Here is an 18017-nt window from a genome sequence, read left to right on the forward strand (position 1 = left end):
GAGGGGTTGAAGGGAGGGCTGGGCAAGGGTGAACAATAAGAACCAAGAGAGACTATGTAAAGGTGCAAATTTCCAATGATGAATGTCATTATATTGTATACCTCAAATGTACCATTGATTAGAATGAATAATCGATAATGCAAAATAGGAAGAAAAGGTCCAAAGGGGTAGGGGTAGTGGGAGGGGCAGGGGAAAGGAAAGAAGGGAAAGGAAAAATGATGAGAAATGGAAAAAATGGAAATAAAGTCTTTGTAAATAGGGAAGGGTGGAGGGCATGAAGGGAGGGCTAGGAATGGGGAAAAAATAAGAACCAAGATGCATTATGTAAAGGTACAATTCCCAATGGGTAATGTAATTGTGTTGTATACCTACAATGCACCAATAAAAGAATTTAATAAAAAAAATGGGTTAGATAACTACACAATTATGTCATTATGTAATCAGTAACTGGTTGGACAACTAAACCCAAAGAAAACTAGTTTAAGGGTCAGTGTCGACCTGGAGAAAAGTGTCTGGTGGCCATGAGGCTAGGTCTTTAGCCTAATCTCTTTACATGTATTTTAACTAGCCATATGGGTGAAATCCTAGAATACAGGCTTATAAATTATAAATTTGTAAAAGGCAAGATTATGTGATAGAAAAAAGATCTCGGAATGGAATATTTGTCTGAGACCAAAAGTTGAAGGGACAAGGGTAAAGAAAGTCTTCTACTTAGGCCAAAAAGTCAACCATATAAATGTAAAACAAAGAATATGGAGTTAAAAGAAGTTGGTTGGCTACAACTTAGTATGAGCCCATAGTGTGACACACTGCCAAAAAACCCTCGGCAGCATGAGTAGCATGTCATTTACAGAGCAGAGATGTCACAATCCCACTGACTCTGTGCTGATGAAATTACATAGATCTGCTCTGGGAGACACATTTTAGGAAAAGATGTGACAAGTAGGAGGAGGTCACTGAAAGGGCAGTCAGCCTAGTGTGAGCTGTGGAAACGTTGTTGCCTCAACATCACCAAAGCAGTGGAACACAGGGCTGACCTCTGAAGCAAGCCTTTGCTAGGTTCCAAAACCCAACTGCCATTTACCAGCCCAGGGACCTTGGACAAGTTACTCTCCATGCCTTAGTGCCTACATCTGTCAAACGGGGACAATAGCACCTATTACATTTGGTTGTTAAGAGGGTTAAGTAGGTTAACAACTCTCAGCATTTAGAACAGTGCCTGATATTATTGTGTGGAGTTGAGTTCCAGCCTGCAGAGGTTTAGAGGGATGTGACAGAGGGCAGCAAATGTCTGGAAGCTGTCCTGAGGATGAGAAGTTATGCTTTATCCTGGAGGCTCTTGAGAACCATGTTTGTTCAATAGAAAGATAGAGGTGTGACTTGTTCATTAATGAGCACTTATGTGGTAGATGCCAGGAATATTAAAGTAAATGAAACACAATAAGTCAGGGCCCACAGGGTCTATTGAGGAAGAGGAGCGTACGCAGATTATCACAACAATGAGGGGTAACTGTTTTGAGTAACCAGGGGAAGGGGTGATTACAGTAACTCTCTCCTGGGTACTGCTTGATGCATTAACAGACGTGGGACATTTCAGCAGCATCTACAGGGCTAAGTAGGAGTTTATGTGGGAGCAGAGGGAACAGGGTGTAGGAGCAGAGATGTCACTGGGTATGGAATTTTCTAGGCGATGTTGACAAGTTGGTGATATTATAACACAAGGTGAGTGGGGTGGCCACAAATGAAGCTAGAGATAAGGGTAGGTCTTTTCCAGCTCAAAGATATATGATTCTGATTTAGAGGATGGACATAAAAATCAAGAAAATCACAGCAATATGGTCCTCATCCCCTGAGCCTTCTGTTTCTTCTACTGTCCTCTCAGTAGTCCACCACAGCAAAGGCTGAATGACCATGTTTCAGAGAAACAGAGAAGGATTTGATTCAATTTTCTAGTCACCTTTTTTCAGTATAAACAAAGGGAAATATGCCCATTTAATGGGACAGTGTCATGTTCCTAAGACATCTGCAACTTGGACATACCCGTGTGCAGAGATTGGAGCAAAGACAGGAAGGTTGGGCTCATTCCCACCAAGATTGATGACACTCTGGAAGTCCTCTTACCACACATATTTATCCATCTTCTGTTACTATGATGAAGCACCTGAGGCTGGGTGACTTACAAAGGAAAGAAATTTATTTAACTCACAGTTTGGCGGCTGAAGTTTTAAATGGCATGGTGGTGGCTCTGGTGAGGATCCCCCTGGTTTTGCCTCCTCATGGTGGATATCATGATGGAAATGTGTGCAATAGGGAGAGATCACATCCCAAAATAGAAAGCCAGAGAAAAAGAGGGCCCAGGCTTAGTCCTTTAAAAAAACCTTCTTACAAGAACCACCAGGGTCTTCAATGACCTAATGTCCTCACAGGAGGCCCCAGCTCTTAAAGTTCCTACCACCTCTTAACATCACTACACTGGGGACCAAACCTCTAACATATGAATGTTTGGGGGCAAATCATGTCCAAACCATAGCAATGGCAGAACTCAGGTACAAAGGAAGAAAGGGAAAGAGGAGCACATTATTCAATACTCAGTCCCCAGGGTCTCCATTTAATTCCATTTAATAATATTCATATAGTATGCTATAGGAGATACAGAGATGAGCAAGCCATCAACAACACCTCCTTCAAAGTGCTTACAATCTAGCATTCAAAAGCAATCAATTATATACAGCATTACCATCCTTAAATGCTAGGACTCCCACATGTGTCATAATGCAATAACTGGATTAGATGTGTCCTCCTGTTGTAAAAGCAAATATGAACCTGGACAAAACACACACAGCAGATGTTGTCAGCTAATGTATTCTGAGAGAAAGGAAGGAAACAAAAAATGAGCTTTTTTCCATCCTGGCACTCTTCCTGGGTATACCAGAGAGGAAGGCATTTTAAAGGTGGCCCACAAGTGTGAGCCATGGATCTATGACCAAAGGATGGGCTGAGCATACACATGGTGAAACTCTGGCAAGATCTAGCAGAAAGCAGACTTAGAGAACAAGATATTAGAGGTTGAAGAGTGCTGGGAGACGCTGGAGTTCTAGCTCAGCCAGAGGCGAAAACCTTGTCAACATTGCAGCATCGAGGTGAGGCAGCAGAAAGGCCATACCACAGGATTAAGGATCAGGCTCCTAAGTAAGGTTGACTTTATGTCTGCCCTATCAAAGCTTAAAACCATTCCTTGATAGGACAAGAGAACCATCAGTAAATTAACTGCATACCAGAACGAAATTCCATCATCAAAGGAAAACAATACAATTCAGATTCTTTTCAGAGTATCAACTTCACAGACGGCAACAACCAAAAGTTACTAAGAATCTGGAGGAGCAGGGGAATGTGAACCACATTCAAGAAAAAAGAACAGTAATAGAAAACCTGAACTTGAAATGTCCAAGATGTGGACTGAACAGATTTTACAGCATTATAAATATGTTCAAGGACTTAAAAATATGGTATCAATAAGTAAAGAGAGGGAGAATCTCAGCACATGAATTAAACCTATAAAAAATTCTAGAACAGAAAAGAATATCATCAAAAATAATTCACTGGGTGAATAAGAGGTGGAAGAAGATGTCAGCAAAGTGGAAGACAGAACCACAAAAATTCATCCTGGAAAAGAGGAAAAGAGATGGGACAATCTTTTGTGATAATACCATGAAAATGAATACACATATAATCAGATCTAGAAGGTAAAGAGAGAAAACGTGAGACAGAAAAACAAGTTGTTGAAAATGTTCCAAATTCGGGGAAAAAAAAATCAACTTACAGATTTAAGAAGTTCACCAAAGCCCTAATAGCATAAATACAAATAAAACCACACCTGGGTACATCAAAGTCAAGCTGCTCAAAATTAAAGATTAAGAAAAAACCTTAAAAGGGGCCTAAATGAAAAGACATATTACATAGAGAGGAATTATGATATGAGAGGAAACAAACTTCTGAAGTAATAGGGATAGGAAATAAAGCAATGATATTTTTTGAAAACCAAAAGGGAAAAAAAATCTCATAAATTCAGGATTTTATATCCAACAAAGATAAACTTTAAAAGTAAAAGTAAAATAAAAATACTTTCCAGATAACAAAGAATTTGTCACAGGACCTCAGCACTCCATGAAACTCTAGCTCCCCTCCAGCAACCCTAGCAGGCTGCATGCTTCTTAAGTTCCCCTGGAGCTCTGGTGCTTGCCACAGAGGTGGCAGCCCTGACTGAGGGGTGAGCACCAGGTGGGTGAGTACCAGGTGGGTAGGTTGGCACTCTCTGGAGGGAGCCATTGATCCCTCTGGGCCACTGAGTCAGCGGGAGAACCAGACCCACAGGCACGTTCCGAAGGGTGAGCTTTGATTTGAGGAGGCAGCAGCAAGGCATCACTGGTATGCATAGTGAGACCTGTTGTCAGAGTAATGAAATACCTGCAGACTGATTGGTAAAAAGCTACTGCTTCAAGTCCCCACTCCCTCGATTATCACTTTAATCTGGAAAGTATCAATTCCTGGCAAGCAGGGTATCTCCAGGACCCTGCCTCAGGACTCTGGCTGACTTCTGCTCTGATTGCTTGGTGCCTGGACTGTGCCAGTTGTTAAAGATGTAAGCATTGCCCCTGCAGCCCTGTGGGGTTGCTTCCCAGGAGGAAGCTGTGGTGTTCTCTTAAGAGTGGGAAGACAACACCAAGAAGCTTGGGGACAGAGTGGGGTGCCTGCTCCTGGGACCTCTTCTGCACTGAGCAGGGGACAGGAAGGTACTGAAAGCAAAAAAAATTAGCTTTCCAAGTCTGTTCAAATATTTAGGGACACTTGACTCTCTAGTACAACTTCTGTTTTAATCCCTTAGGCCATATTTTTCCCTTTTAAAAGGGGATATTTCACCGTCTTTTAAATAAATCTCTTTAGCTCCACTGATTTGGAATAACATGTTTAGCAGCTTAAGAAGAAAATGACCTTTCCTGCTAGCCGGTCTCTTGGCAGGGTGCCCTTCCATAAGCCCATTTTCTCAAGGCCTCTGAGTGACTGAGCCCCTCACAATGCCAGCACTATGGAATACAGTCCTATTCTGGAGTTACAGGCAAGTCTGCCCCTGCTCCCTGCACCTGAGGTTTACCATCTGCCACGTGGAGAGCACCCAGCTATGCAGACCACAGATACAGACCACAGACACCCAAAAGGCACTTTCTTAGCCACCTGCAAAGACCCTATTTCAGCCACAGAAATGAACAGTCTTTGTCCTTGCTTCAGTTTCAAAGGAATTTGTGATTTAGGGATGGATTCTGAGTGCTTCTCAGGCAGATGGAGGAGTTTATCCTGGCTGAAGGAGCCATCAGAGGCTAGCCAAGCAGCCAGAAAGGGGGAGGAGGAAGCAAGGTTGATCAGCACAAACCCTGCTGGCCAGAGCCCTATACAAGGGTTTGTAAGCAGGCTGCCAGTGTTCAACCTCAGGTACTTCTTTGCCTCCTCTGGGGCCTTGAATCAAACCATAGCCTTAACAAACTACAGTAATTTGCTGAGCCCTCAAACACTCATTCGTACTGAACTGTGAAACCAGTGTTTTTGTTTTACAATAACATCTTAGGGAAATAGAAACAATGTACTATATCACTAAGGTAGCATATGTTTTCCAAAATCACTGTTCAGATCATCTGATTAACAGTTAAAATCATACCTAAGCAGAACAGATACTCCTTTTGGTGTAGGTCCCTGGTTTTTGTAGCTTTCCATCAAACTGTCCATGGTGGAACAGGCAGTTTTCAAGCCCATGTTGACAGAAACACTACAAAGCCATCCTGTGCCTCAAAACCCTACCATTAGCTGCCAGTCCTAGTTATGGTCCTTGCTTCAAATTCACCCAGTTATCTCTGTCATTTTTGTGATGAAATGTGAGAACCACAGCACCGAGCATCAGCTAATACATCAGGAGCATCCACTTCTGCCACAGGCAGACTCAGATCAGGGGCCCTTAAGAGGTGAGGCGCATTAGAATCCCCAGGAGGCTGCAGACACATAGGTAGATGACCCTAACTCTCACAGCTTCTGATTCAGCAGGTCTGAGGTGAGACCTGATAATCCTTGTCTCTGAGGGGTTCCCAGGTGAAGCTCATGCTGCTGGTCCGGGACCACATATTGAGAACCCTTGAAATACTTTTTTTTTTTTTTTTTAATTTAAGGAATCCTAATGAGCTTTGGAGGCAACATGTAGAAGCATTCTGAATGAAATAAGAAGACACAGACTATGAAATAGAAAAGGGTTAGGGCTCAAAGGCAGGCCAGTCTAACAGAAAATGTAAAATTGCTTGAATGATCCACCAAAAATACAAGACCTCTAGTTTCCCAGATTAAGATGAACCCTTTCCTCTTCCTTTCTTTCCTGGGCATTTTCCACCCACAGAGGCCAGGTGTCTGGTAGTCTCCTGGGAGCCCCAGCAGGGGCCCTGTGGCAGAATGAAAAGTGGTTCTTTCTCCAGCCCATGGGTGGCATTTCCTGAAGGGAAGCATTCACACCACTAATCAGGCTGTCGACATGCAGTTCGGGTGCTCTGCGTGCTTTCCAAGGGAGTCCTGACATTTCTTAGAGTTTACACAGGGCTCCATGAAGCCTCTAATGACACTTTTTTCCTTTTGAGATCATCTACTTCCTAATAGGATAGATTCAAAGGAAAACATGCTCCAATCATTCAGCTGCCTCTTCTTGACACAAATAACGAGGAACTAATTAGCAGGCCTGTGGAGGAGATGGGCAGAAAGGAAGTCAAATAGGACCTCAGGCAGGGAAGCCAGGCTTAGGCAGGGAAGCCAGGCTTAGGCAGGGGTCGTGACTTACCCCTGGGCTATGATGCTAAGATGGGCGCTCATCTTATGGGGGGCAAACTGCTGTCTAGGTGTCTGGCAGTTATTACCATGGCATCTATTTGGGCAAAGAGTTGTTAGTGATTTAGCCCTTCGTACATCTGGAAGCACTTTGACATCTACACTTTCATTTGACTCTAACAAGAATTCTAGGAAAAAAGGAATGGGAATGACTATCTCCATTAGATGGGTAATAAAATTGAAAAGTGAGGCTCAGCAAAAGCAGTGGACACAGAATCAAAACACATGCTCAGTGTTTACTGTGTCTGACCAGGAGGGCTCCTCCTTTTTCATTTTATCACCTGTGAAATGAAGGGGCTAAAGAAGGCAATTATGAGGTCTTTTTACAGGTCTCTTGTTCTAGGAATCTGCCGTGTAAGGAAAAGGATTTGTGCAAGGTCATGCATTAGTCATGAGAGTAATAACAGGCAGCTGTGTTTCCAGGCTCCCTCTGCTGAGAAAGAGCCATCAGAGCATGCCCTCACTGTCACCTAAAGCCATCTCCCCACTTCTTGGCTACAGAGCCCTTAGCTGCCCTCTGGACCTTGCAACGACAAAGACCCAGGGGTGGTACAGTGGAAGGACACAGACTCAGAAGGCTCCTTGAGCATGGCTTGGAGCCCAAAATGGCCAGCTGCTCATTACTGCAGAGAAGTCCATTTTCTTTGGCATCTCCTTCCCTAGACCAACATAATGGGCACCCACCCCATGGCAGGCCCTGTGCCACATAAAGGGATACGGAAGTGGAAAGACACATTTTCTACCAAATGAGAAAGATGCAGGGGGTGAGAGGCAGGCTGCTCCATAGTGCTGGGTGGGACACGCTTAGCTCTGAGGCTCAATCCAGTCCCTAGTTGGACCAGTTAGCCTGTCCCTCATAATGGGCTATATCAGTCTGGAAAAAGGAACCTCTCTTTGTAAGCACAGAAAGGTGCTAGCTGCAGCCCAGGTGAATCTTGTCTTCTTCAAAGAAAGTCAGGACCTATCAAACTTCAGGAGAATTTAAGTCTTTATTTTTAGTGGTACTGGGGATTTAACCCAGGGCCTGGTGTGTGCTAGGCAAGTGCTCTACCCCTGAGCTACACCCTCAGTCTAAGGTTAAGTTTAGAGAACTTGGCTTGTAGACATTATTTTCCAAGCACACTGGAGAGAGCCGGCATGTGTCTGATCCCAACAAGTCCACTGTCTGGAAGAACAATGAGCTCTTTTTCTGAGACTCAAGGCTTTTTGATGCATGGAGTCAATGAACCCAGCAGCTTCCTATCTGCAGTGAACTGGTAGATGACTATTCTTCCATCTGTACAGTCAACAGAATTATTTGAGGGTCATGTCTCAGGCACAGTGGTCAGACTCCAAGGGAGAAATCAAGAGGAACAAGAGCAAGGGATGCTCCACCTGGGACAGAACAGACGCAGACTCAAATATGCACAACAGTGGAGAATGCTGAGTGTTAGAAAATGGTGGCTATGGGACAGGAAAAGGTGACAGGGGAGTACATATGAAGGACAGGTTAACTGCAAACCAGGGTCCAGGCAGACTTCCTCAAGAAGATGGTACACCAACTGTCCCCCTAGCTGGATATGAGTTCTAGCCCCCCACCCCGCTACAGCAGTGTGTAAGCATGAGAAAGTCATTTCTCTCCATTTTCAGATGGACCATTTGCCCTAAGTGTCTTGCAGAATTATAGGGATTAAATGGGAACTGATTTAAATGCACATTGGATAAATAGAAGCACCAAATATAAAGCCTTTTCATCATCACCAGGGGAAAGAGGGCAGGAAGCTAAAAGCAGAAAGCTCAGGAGGGAGGAAGCAGGCTGGGGGCAAGTGGCACCTGCCAAGCCCAGGGGTGTGGGGATGATGTGGGCTCTACCAGGCTAGTAACCAGCTCCAATTATTTTTTTAACCTCCCACAGATAATTTATTGAAGCGAGCCCAACAAGAGTAAGTCAGAACATCTAACTTCTCCTGCATCCTGAAAATGAAAGTCCCAACATGGGAAATGCATGACAAGATAACACTGAGGACCACAGCCCTTATGTTCCTTCCAGGAGCCCCAGCTCTCCTATGGGTCTAGGCTTGGTGGGTGTTAAGCAAACAGCCAGGTAATGAATGGCTGTAGTCCTTACTGCTTTCCAAGGACTTCTGCATTCATGTCCATTTTGATTCTTAACCACAAGCCAGAGGAACAAATGGCATGGATTATTATCCCCAAAGATGGAGAAACTGAGGCTCCAAGGACCATCTATGTCCAAGCTAGCAACCATCAGAAGGGAGTCCAGACCCTAATTCTTCACACAGTGGTGCTTGTTCACACCATGACTCCTCCTTGGAATTATATTGCAACCAATCATCACCACACCAAATGCTTTCTGACTACACTGAAGGCTACTATGTGCTGTTATAAATTATTTTCCTGTGGCACTTCACTCAATCAGATCCTTTCAACCAGGCATGGTGGCACACACCTTTAATCCCAGTATTCAGGAGGCTGAGGCAGGAGGATCACTACAAGTTTCAGGCCAGCTTGAACTGTAAAGTAAGATCCAGTTGCAAAAAACCATACCAAATCAAACCAAACCCAACCCCAAATCAACACAAAATAAAACAAAAACAGCCCATTCCTCATATGGTCACTCTCCAATGGTACGAGTTTATCCAATTCAGAAGGTGGTTTTTATGGATTCTCTGGGTCTTTTACCAAATAAAAACTGGTTTGGGTTAAAACCTTTGATTCAATTGTTTGGAGTCATTGCTCTGTAGAAGAAAGAAAAGGAAGAAACAGCCCAGGGCATTAGGAAGACAGAAAAGAGTCCTATATTTTTGTTGTTGTTTTTTCACCACAGACATTTCTTCCTAGAGTCACCTGTCAGTTTGACAGATGGCCGGGCTGCAGAAGTGGGCAGAGGGTAAACTCCTGGTTAAGGTGCAAAGTACTTTGTGGCACCAATGACCCAGAGCAGCTGGCTGATGTGGGGACTGGCCTAGAGCCCCAGTCCCAGCCAGTGGGGATGGGACAGGGAGCCAGGCCTGCCTTGCCTGTGGTGCCTTCCCAGCAGCTGCATCAGGCTGATCAGCCAGAAGAGAGAGCAGAGGAATGGGGTGGCAGAGAGACAGCTGAAGCAAGCGTAAGGTCAAAGCTACCCCCACTTTTCATGACTCACCCCCAACTCTTAACTGTTAACAGTTCATGGTACACTGGCTTCCTAGAGGATGTTTTACTCTAATAAAGAATTTTTAAAAGTACAGTTTTTGGTAGGAGGCTGGAAACCACTTTCCTAAGATCTGTTGAGGGGAGCCTGGTGATATGCTCACGTTGCGGGGCTCAGAGGCACCCCCAGGATGGCAGGAACCTAAGCGGGGGAAGGGATAGACCATCTGAGAACCCACATCTCCTGAAGGGACAGGGATCAAAGAGGGGGAGGTCTGGGCCTTAAGGGAAAAAATGTCAGTGTGAGACGTCTCCACCAGCGTGTCCAGTTCAGCTCTGATCGCTGAGGCTGGGGGAGGATTCAGTTACCCACCATGGGGATCTTAACAGAGCCATCCTGACACCCACGCTTTTCTACCACACTGAGTGGTGAGGGCACCATGGGCCCCTGGAGAGCTGAATCATTAGCTGGATTATGCACAGTGAAGGTCAAATTATCAGACTAGCCATCCCCTCCCACATGCCACAGACTTGGAGGAAGGGACACAAAATGGGTCTGCTTTGATGGAAGGAGCAGACGGGACCAAGCAGAGCATGGGCTCATAGGATGCAAAGTCTCACCAGGTATCCAGAGCAGACAGTAGGGCGATGACACGGTTATGTGGACAGCAGGGATAAGAGGACACAAGGAAATTCACCAACCACACAAGCCTAAACCCCACAGAGCTGGAAGAAGTTTAAGAGATTGTCTAGTCCAACCTTCTACTTGTACATCCTGGAGTTATTGGTCATGGCCACAGGACAGAGGCAAGATTAAGAACCAGATCCCCGCACCCCCCACCCACAAAGGCTTTTCAGACCAGGGATCTCCCTAGCACCTTTTAGCCTCCCCCACGTATTGGTTGCACTCCCCTGATTACCATGGATTGAGGGACACTGTCTGGAATGTGTGCATTCTCCAGAATTCTACAGGCCCCTCCAGCCAGACATACCTTGTGAGAGTAATGCTGATCAACGATCCTTGCCAACCCAAAATCCCCAATCTTGAGCACAAGGTCTTCTGTGCTGATGAAGATGTTGGCAGGCTTCAGGTCCCTGTGCAGCACATTAGCGGAGTGGATGTACTTGAGCCCACGGAGCAGCTGGTACATGAACAGCTTGGCGTGCTCCTCCGTCAGCGTGCCCTGCTCCAGCAGGCGCGCCAGGTCAGTCTCCATGTATTCCTGGACGATGTAGGCCACACTGTACTTGAAGAGCTCACCCTGTAGGTCAGTGCCCTTGGGCCCCAGCACCTCATACACCTTCACAATGTTGTCATGGTCCAGGCGCCGTATGATCTTGATCTCCCGGAGTGCGTGCTTCATGCTGCGGGTGTCGCTCAGGGCAATCTTCTTCACAGCCACCTTCCGGCAGGCCTGGCTGTCCACGGCTGATAGCACCAGCCCGTTGACGCCAAAGCCCAGGGGTTTGAAGTCAACAAAGCGCCCACCAAGGTCGTACCCATAGATACTGGCAAAGCAGTCACCCTTCTTGGCCATTGTTGGCTCAATGGTCTAGAGCTGCCCATGTGATGAAGGGGCAGGCAGGAAAGGGCAGGTCTTGGCTAGTGGCTTCTCCAGCACTCCTCATTTTGCAAAGTTTCGCAGCTCAGAGATGCTTTTGCCCCTGGTGTAGGTCCCTGCTGGCCAAGGTACAACTCTGGAAGTTCAGATCGTTTTCCTCACCTGGGTGGGGACAGATGTCCACCAACTCTTCTGCTTCCTGAATCTTCCTTGATGTTTAGAATGGCTCATCCTTCTTGCAAATCTAGCATCGTAGAAGGAAAATCCAGGATGATCATCTGGGGGAAGGTGACATTTTCTGTCACCATGGATCTCAGAGTATAATATGCAGCAACTCTCCCCTTTGAATTCCTTGTTGTAAAAGGCGCTTTCTGGCTGAAGTGCAAGAGCTGTTTGCTGAGATGTCCTTTCACTCAAAAAGGTCTAAAGCTCAGCCTTATCAGAGCGTTCCTCTATGCTCTGAGTAGTATGAAGGAATCCTGCCAGAGGGTTCTGGAGGCTTCTAGGGGCTTCTTTCTATTTCTGTCAGGTTTTTTAAAAACCAGCTTACCTTAGAATTCAAAAACCAAACCAGTCTGGTGAGTATTAGGGAAAAAAACTAGAGAAAGCCAAGCGCCTCTCATGAGTTCTACACCAAGTTATACCTGATGTCCCAAGTCCAAAGGGAACTTAGCTGCCAGGCCAGGATCTTCCAGAGCCTTTGGATGTGGGTAGCATCCTTTTTCACCCATGTATCCACACCACCTTCACTGAGACTGTTCTGCTGTCCACAGAGGGCCCGCAGGAATGTGGCATCGTTCAGACTGAGTCTCCTTCCCTGTCAAAGAAACAACGTTGGGTAAATTTCCACACTCCGGCTTCCAACACCTTCCCACTGTGTCTTTTGTTAACCAGCCCAAGTGTTATTTGATCTGTCCAGCCAGCTGAAACACTGCTTGCTCAGGGGATTCCAGCTTCGCACAGCCCCCCTCTCCCTTCCCGTGTGCAGAGCTCCCTGGGCAGAGAGAGAGAGGGAAGGCGGGTTAATTTGATAAGCCCATCAGATGGTGTGCTTTTTATGTCAATTCCTGCTACCCTAAGGTTAGCATGTGAAGGCTGTGGGTGGGAATCATCCTTCTGACCTCTGCAGAATTAAATTGTTATGCTTTCCAAACACAGACATCAGCACTGGCTAGGAAGAGTGAGAGTCAAAAGGAACTAGTTGCAAACAGAATATAAAAGATCAATAGTCTTGTGGGCCTCTTTTCCTTCTTTTTTTGCAAATGACCTTCAATATTTTAAGAGAGAATTTGTGTGGACTGAGATTTAGTGACTCTTATATTACTTGCTTACCACGTAGGTGGCAGAATCACACATATAAAATTACAAGGAAACTACTCCTACGTAAAAAAAGGTCTCTCTGCCTAGAAATGAGGGCACAGACTCCCCAGTGCTATATCAGGGCTGGCAAGGAGGGCTGCATTCTTTTTGATGAAGGTATGCATCTCTTTAAAGCAATGGGTCTAATCCAAACTGGAATGATCCCCTCTGGTGGCTATGGATTCAAATTACAGGGATAGGACCTAACTGCGGAGAAAAAACCCTGCAAAACTAGCAATGTCAATTCAAAACACTGAATTGTAGCTTCCAAGAAAATGACAGGTTTTCCAAATTCATAAAGTCCATGATACATGGAGAAAGAACACTGTATCCAGCACACAGGAGGGAACCTGGCCAGGCTCCTTAGTTCTCATTATGCTATAAAGCCCCCTGTAAGGACACTTTCCTATCTGAAATCTGCACAAGTCTGCAAATGATAAATGAAGCAAAAGCAACCATGAACCTGATACCCTGAAATTAAGGAGGCAAATGATGGAACACAGATGATCAGAAATGGCAAATAATCAGATTTCCTTTGAGAACTAATGAAGGAAATTTGCCAAGGGTCTGGAACATAGCAAGCGTTCAATAGATGTCACCTGGTTGTTGCTACTGTCAAACATTCCCTTACATCTGAATAAGGTGTTACTAACTTCACTGATGACTAGTCAACTCTTCAGGGACTCTACTCTGCAGTTTGTATTGGGTCCAGCAGCAAAAATCATCACAGATTTACAGAACTTCATATTGGGAAGCAATCTTAGCGAACAAGTCCCACGGTCCTTAACTGGAGATGGTACTGCCCTCCTTGGCTTTTTTGACTAAGAGTCACTACTGGCCTTTATTCAGAAGGGTCAGATTTGTTAGCCATTCTACCAAGCAACCCCGTTAGTGAGTAACTGACATTCATGCTTCTACCTCCAAATGCTGAGAGCATCTCCACCTAGAGACTCTGGTCCAAGTTCTTACTGCAGGACACTGGGGCTTTGTGAGCACCAGTTCAGTGCTTCCAGGGGTAACAAACAATGCATGGATAAGTGAGTGTTTTTTGCTCTGTTTAAGGATGCTTGACCACTTAGAGAAGGTGCTGGGACCATCCTCCAAGCCAGTCTCTGGCCTGTGCTAGTGAAGTCATCCCGGATGCCTAACTCAGGAGAACCAAAGAGCCCTGCATCCCCATTCTGTCTGTCCTTTGACGCCTGCAGCAAGCCAGGTAAGCTTCTTGCACTTCCACCCACACTTGTGATCTGGTTCCCAAGGGCACAGCCAAGAGAGACAATCACATATGTTATTCTATGAGGAGAGACATCTAAGCCTCCTTCTCTTTCCTGCTCCCACTGGTTGTAAACAGACAGGAATGGGCCCCTATGACATCACAGCAAGCTGAAAGGAGTTGGTGGAGATTGCTGCAATGCAGATAATGTGAATAATTAAGAGGTGTTTCATTTACGTTTAACTCTAGCTTTTCCTCTCACATGTGGGAGGGACTGTCTTTTCTGCATGCATCTCTTTCTCAGTGGGCTTCTCAATATGCTATCAGCCGGAGCAGGTACCATGTTACCTCAGTAGGGCTCAATTCCAGCCACGCCACCTTCCTTCCTCTCAAACCTCTAAATATACTCTTAATTCCTGTTTCGCTTCTCTGCTTGAGCCTTCCTGGTTCCTGAAATGTTCTCCAGCTTCCTTCCCACTTGCTGAAATCCTGTCCATCACTCAGAATCCAGATGAGGTCTCCCTTCCTCTCTGAAGTGCCTGTTTCAGTTCTCAGTGACATTTCTTCCTTTTCTAAAGTTCTGCAGTGCTCACTTGTGCACTGTATCGGGCATGTATGGCATGCTAACCTAGGCTGCTGTTTAGCTTTTTATACGTCCATCTTCCAATTCAATTTTAGGCTTCACAAGTACAGTGGGCAAAGTGCACACAAGAAATCACTGTGGACAGGAGGGACCAAGTACTGTGTACTCTGCCTGCAGAACTGTGCCTCCCACATTTCCTAGATGGTCAGCTGTGTCTCCCTATGCCTGCTGCTCTTCTCACAATAAGCCCAACTATTCAGGTAAGCCCATGTCCCTGAACTTCACTCTCTTGGCATCATGTGCCTCTCTCAGAATTTCAACACTATCTAGGCAGCTCTTGTCTGCCTAATTCTCTGTCCCTCTTCTCAAACCTCTTCATTTTCTAAATTTCCTTCTCTGATTCCTCTATAATGTTTATTGTAAACCCTCTGCCATTCTCCACAAGTGGGTTGATTTACAAAATATCTCATCCCTGTGAAATCTTAGATTAGTGATTCATTTTGGGCATGATATACTGAGAAGCATGGCCCATCACCCCTGGAGAGAGGCAGATTGGCATCTGGATGTGGCCTCCCTGGGCGACAGAGAGGGTTCACCAGCTCTCAGGGTGAAGCAGCTGCTCAGGAGAAAGCCAGCCATTCTCCATTTGCACGTGGTGGCTCAGAGCTACTTGGAATCCCAGGTGTGATTTCAAACCCAGGGAGCTGGCATTCACTGTGTGAGACAGAAAGGTCACCTGTTCAGCTGTGCTAGAATGACAGCCAGCAAGAGGAATGCATGTAGCTCCTTCAAGGGCAGCCCAGGCTTCCACAAGTCCGTGACAAGCGTTATTCTGAAACACAGGACCCAGGACAATGGACCTTTAGCTCGACTGATTTCTCACTCACTCCAGCAACAGTTTATTTGAAGCCAATTAATTATTCTTTCACTCATCCGGCCTTTTAACACATAGAGGCAAAGCAGAGACAAGATGGTGTGTGTGAACTGTCCCTTTCTGGGATTCCTGGGGCTCTGTTTTACAAATCAGCTTTGGAAAATCTAAATTTAGACTCACCTCCCCAGCTGCTCAGATCCTCCCAAATCTCGTGCTTTTGACTTTCAGCAGAAAATATGGTCTCCCTGTGAGGTGCTGACATTTCACAGATACTGCTTTCTTCCCTCTCCTGTGCCCTGAAAAATCTGCAGTAAATTCTCAGGCAGGGCTGATGTTTACAGTTGACGAGCTTGTGTACTGTACAATGTAGGGGGTACCATTCATATCACAGTTGGGACTGACTGACTCCGAGGTTGATGGTCCTTATCACTAGAGTCTATGTTAATGAAGTCCTCTCGATCAGAGACTAGTAAACTTTTTCTATAAAAGGCCAAAGAATAAATATTTAAAACTTTGTAGGACCTAGAGTTTATGTTGCAACTACACTCTACTGCCTTTGTAGCACAAAAGCAGTCACAGACAACTGTGTGTCAATAAAACTTTATTTATAAAAATAGGTGGTGGGCTAGCTTTGGCCCGAGGGCTATAGTTTGTCAACCCCTGCTCTAGTTTTTTCACAAGGACTGTTGGAATCTGGACTCCTTCCTGGCTCTTCCTACACTGTCTTCTTCTTGAGCTTAGTCTCCCTGCTGCCCTGCATGGTGCATGGTGCATGGTGCATGGTGCCAGGGCTGCTTTGCTTGGAGGACCCTGCATCAGACACACCCCACCTGAGTTAAGCTCCTCTGTCAGTTATGTCCTCAGGCCCAGCCTTCTTGTTCCCAGAAGCCTCCCTATCTGGCCCAAAACTTCATCTCATCCTCATTGTATGGCCCCGCTGATGTGCCTCACTCTCGAACCCACTTGTGATCTAATAGAAGCCTCTGGAGAGATGGCAAGAAGCATGGTGAAGAAGATGAAGGTGTCTAGTTGCCTATTTAACAGTGTCTAGATGAGGACATGGTGGGGTTGCTGTGGGCCAAGAGTTTTACCTGATTATTTCAAGTGGGTCTCATAACAACCCTAAAGTTAATATCTTTCTCCCATGAAGATCCCAGAGGGAAGTGATCTGCACCGTCACTCTTTGGCAGGCAAAGAATCTAGGATAGAAATCCAGGTTAGTCTGATTCCAAAGTCCATGTTCTCAACACTTTATGATCATGTCATATTAATCCAAGAGAACCAGGAAACATCTAGGCAAATGTAACTTCTCAAGCCTAGCAAAGGGAAAATGTGGGGTAAGCACACCTTGTGGAATTTTTTAAAACAAGAGCCAGCCACCTTTCTAGCCTGCATTCAACATTGTGGAGGCCACAGTTAATAAGCCCAGTCTCTAGAAAGAGAAACTGAGAATATAATGTGGAAATAAGATTGAGTTGACAAAAAAAACAAACAAGCAAACTCAAGTTCAACCAACCCTAACTTTACCACCTTCCATCTGGTTCCTGCCCTCTCCTTGAAACGTGAGTCTCAGTCACACTGGAGCTTGTGACTGGCTGTCCTAGAGATGAGCTGGCTGATTTATAGAGGCCTTGCTTGGCACCACTGTAGCTGTCACTATGGTCATCCACCTAGATCAGAGATGGCAAACCTTTTCGAGCTTTCAGTGATACAAAGAGCTCACTGCAGCACATGTCCCATAGGTTTGCCACCACTGACCTAGACCACTCCTGCTTCCTCCACACAAACACTAACAGGTGTAGTTCAGCTGCCAAGTAGAAATGACTCAGAAATGGTCTACACCAGGGCCTCTCAGTCTCAGCACTGTTGAGCTAAATAATTCCCAACTGGGTCTGTCAAGTGCCCTGGAGGATATCTAGCAGCACCCCTGCTACCCTCTCCCCACTTGATGCCAGTAATGCCCTCCAATTGTAACAACCAAAAATATATGCAGACACTGATATTTATCCCTTCTAGGGCAGGCATCAAGTCCGCCCCAGCTGAGAACAACCGGTCTAAATGAACAGAGTAGCAGTGTCTCTGAGACTTCAGTGAAGCTGCAGCCCAGGGCTGCGGTCACTGCATAGTTAACAGAGGAAAAGTCTCTTCTGAGTTCTTGAATGGGATCACACAAGTATTCTGGCTTGGGATCAGCAGGCCCTTCTTTGTTTTGTACTGTACACCACTATTAACAGCCTTGGTCCTGAACCACTGCATGTCAATTGCACTACCCAGTCCCTGCAACAGCCTCACACATTTCCACAAGCCCTTGTGGGCGACAGCATCTCTCCAATGGGGTTCTCATCCCCATTGAGAACCTTGAGTCTAAGCCACTGGTGATAATCCAAT

At 45.6% G+C, this 18017-nt stretch overlaps 1 protein-coding gene across 16 annotated transcripts in view; it reads right to left on the minus strand.

The window, feature by feature from the left end:
* Mapk4 (mitogen-activated protein kinase 4) overlaps positions 1-18017 on the minus strand; it is a 160860-nt gene that overhangs the window by 48045 nt on the left and 94798 nt on the right. For 5 of the 16 annotated variants that reach the window (XM_004855160.4, XM_013075972.3, XM_004855159.3 and 2 more), the window contains one exon: positions 11031-12417. In XM_004855160.4, the coding sequence (XP_004855217.1) occupies positions 11031-11576 (546 nt within the window). In that variant the 5' untranslated portion in view covers positions 11577-12417. Of the gene's footprint in view, positions 1-11030; positions 12418-15491; positions 15588-15809; positions 15926-16720; positions 16829-18017 lie in introns of all 16 variants that reach the window. The other 11 variants (XM_087192688.1, XM_087192639.1, XM_087192665.1 and 8 more) reach the window with 4 other exon arrangements.

The sequence above is a fragment of the Heterocephalus glaber genome, unplaced genomic scaffold (assembly GCF_053883595.1).
Source record: "Heterocephalus glaber isolate CG9 unplaced genomic scaffold, H.glaber_assembly_v1.0 deba00000331, whole genome shotgun sequence".
Lineage (NCBI taxonomy): Eukaryota > Metazoa > Chordata > Mammalia > Rodentia > Bathyergidae > Heterocephalus > Heterocephalus glaber.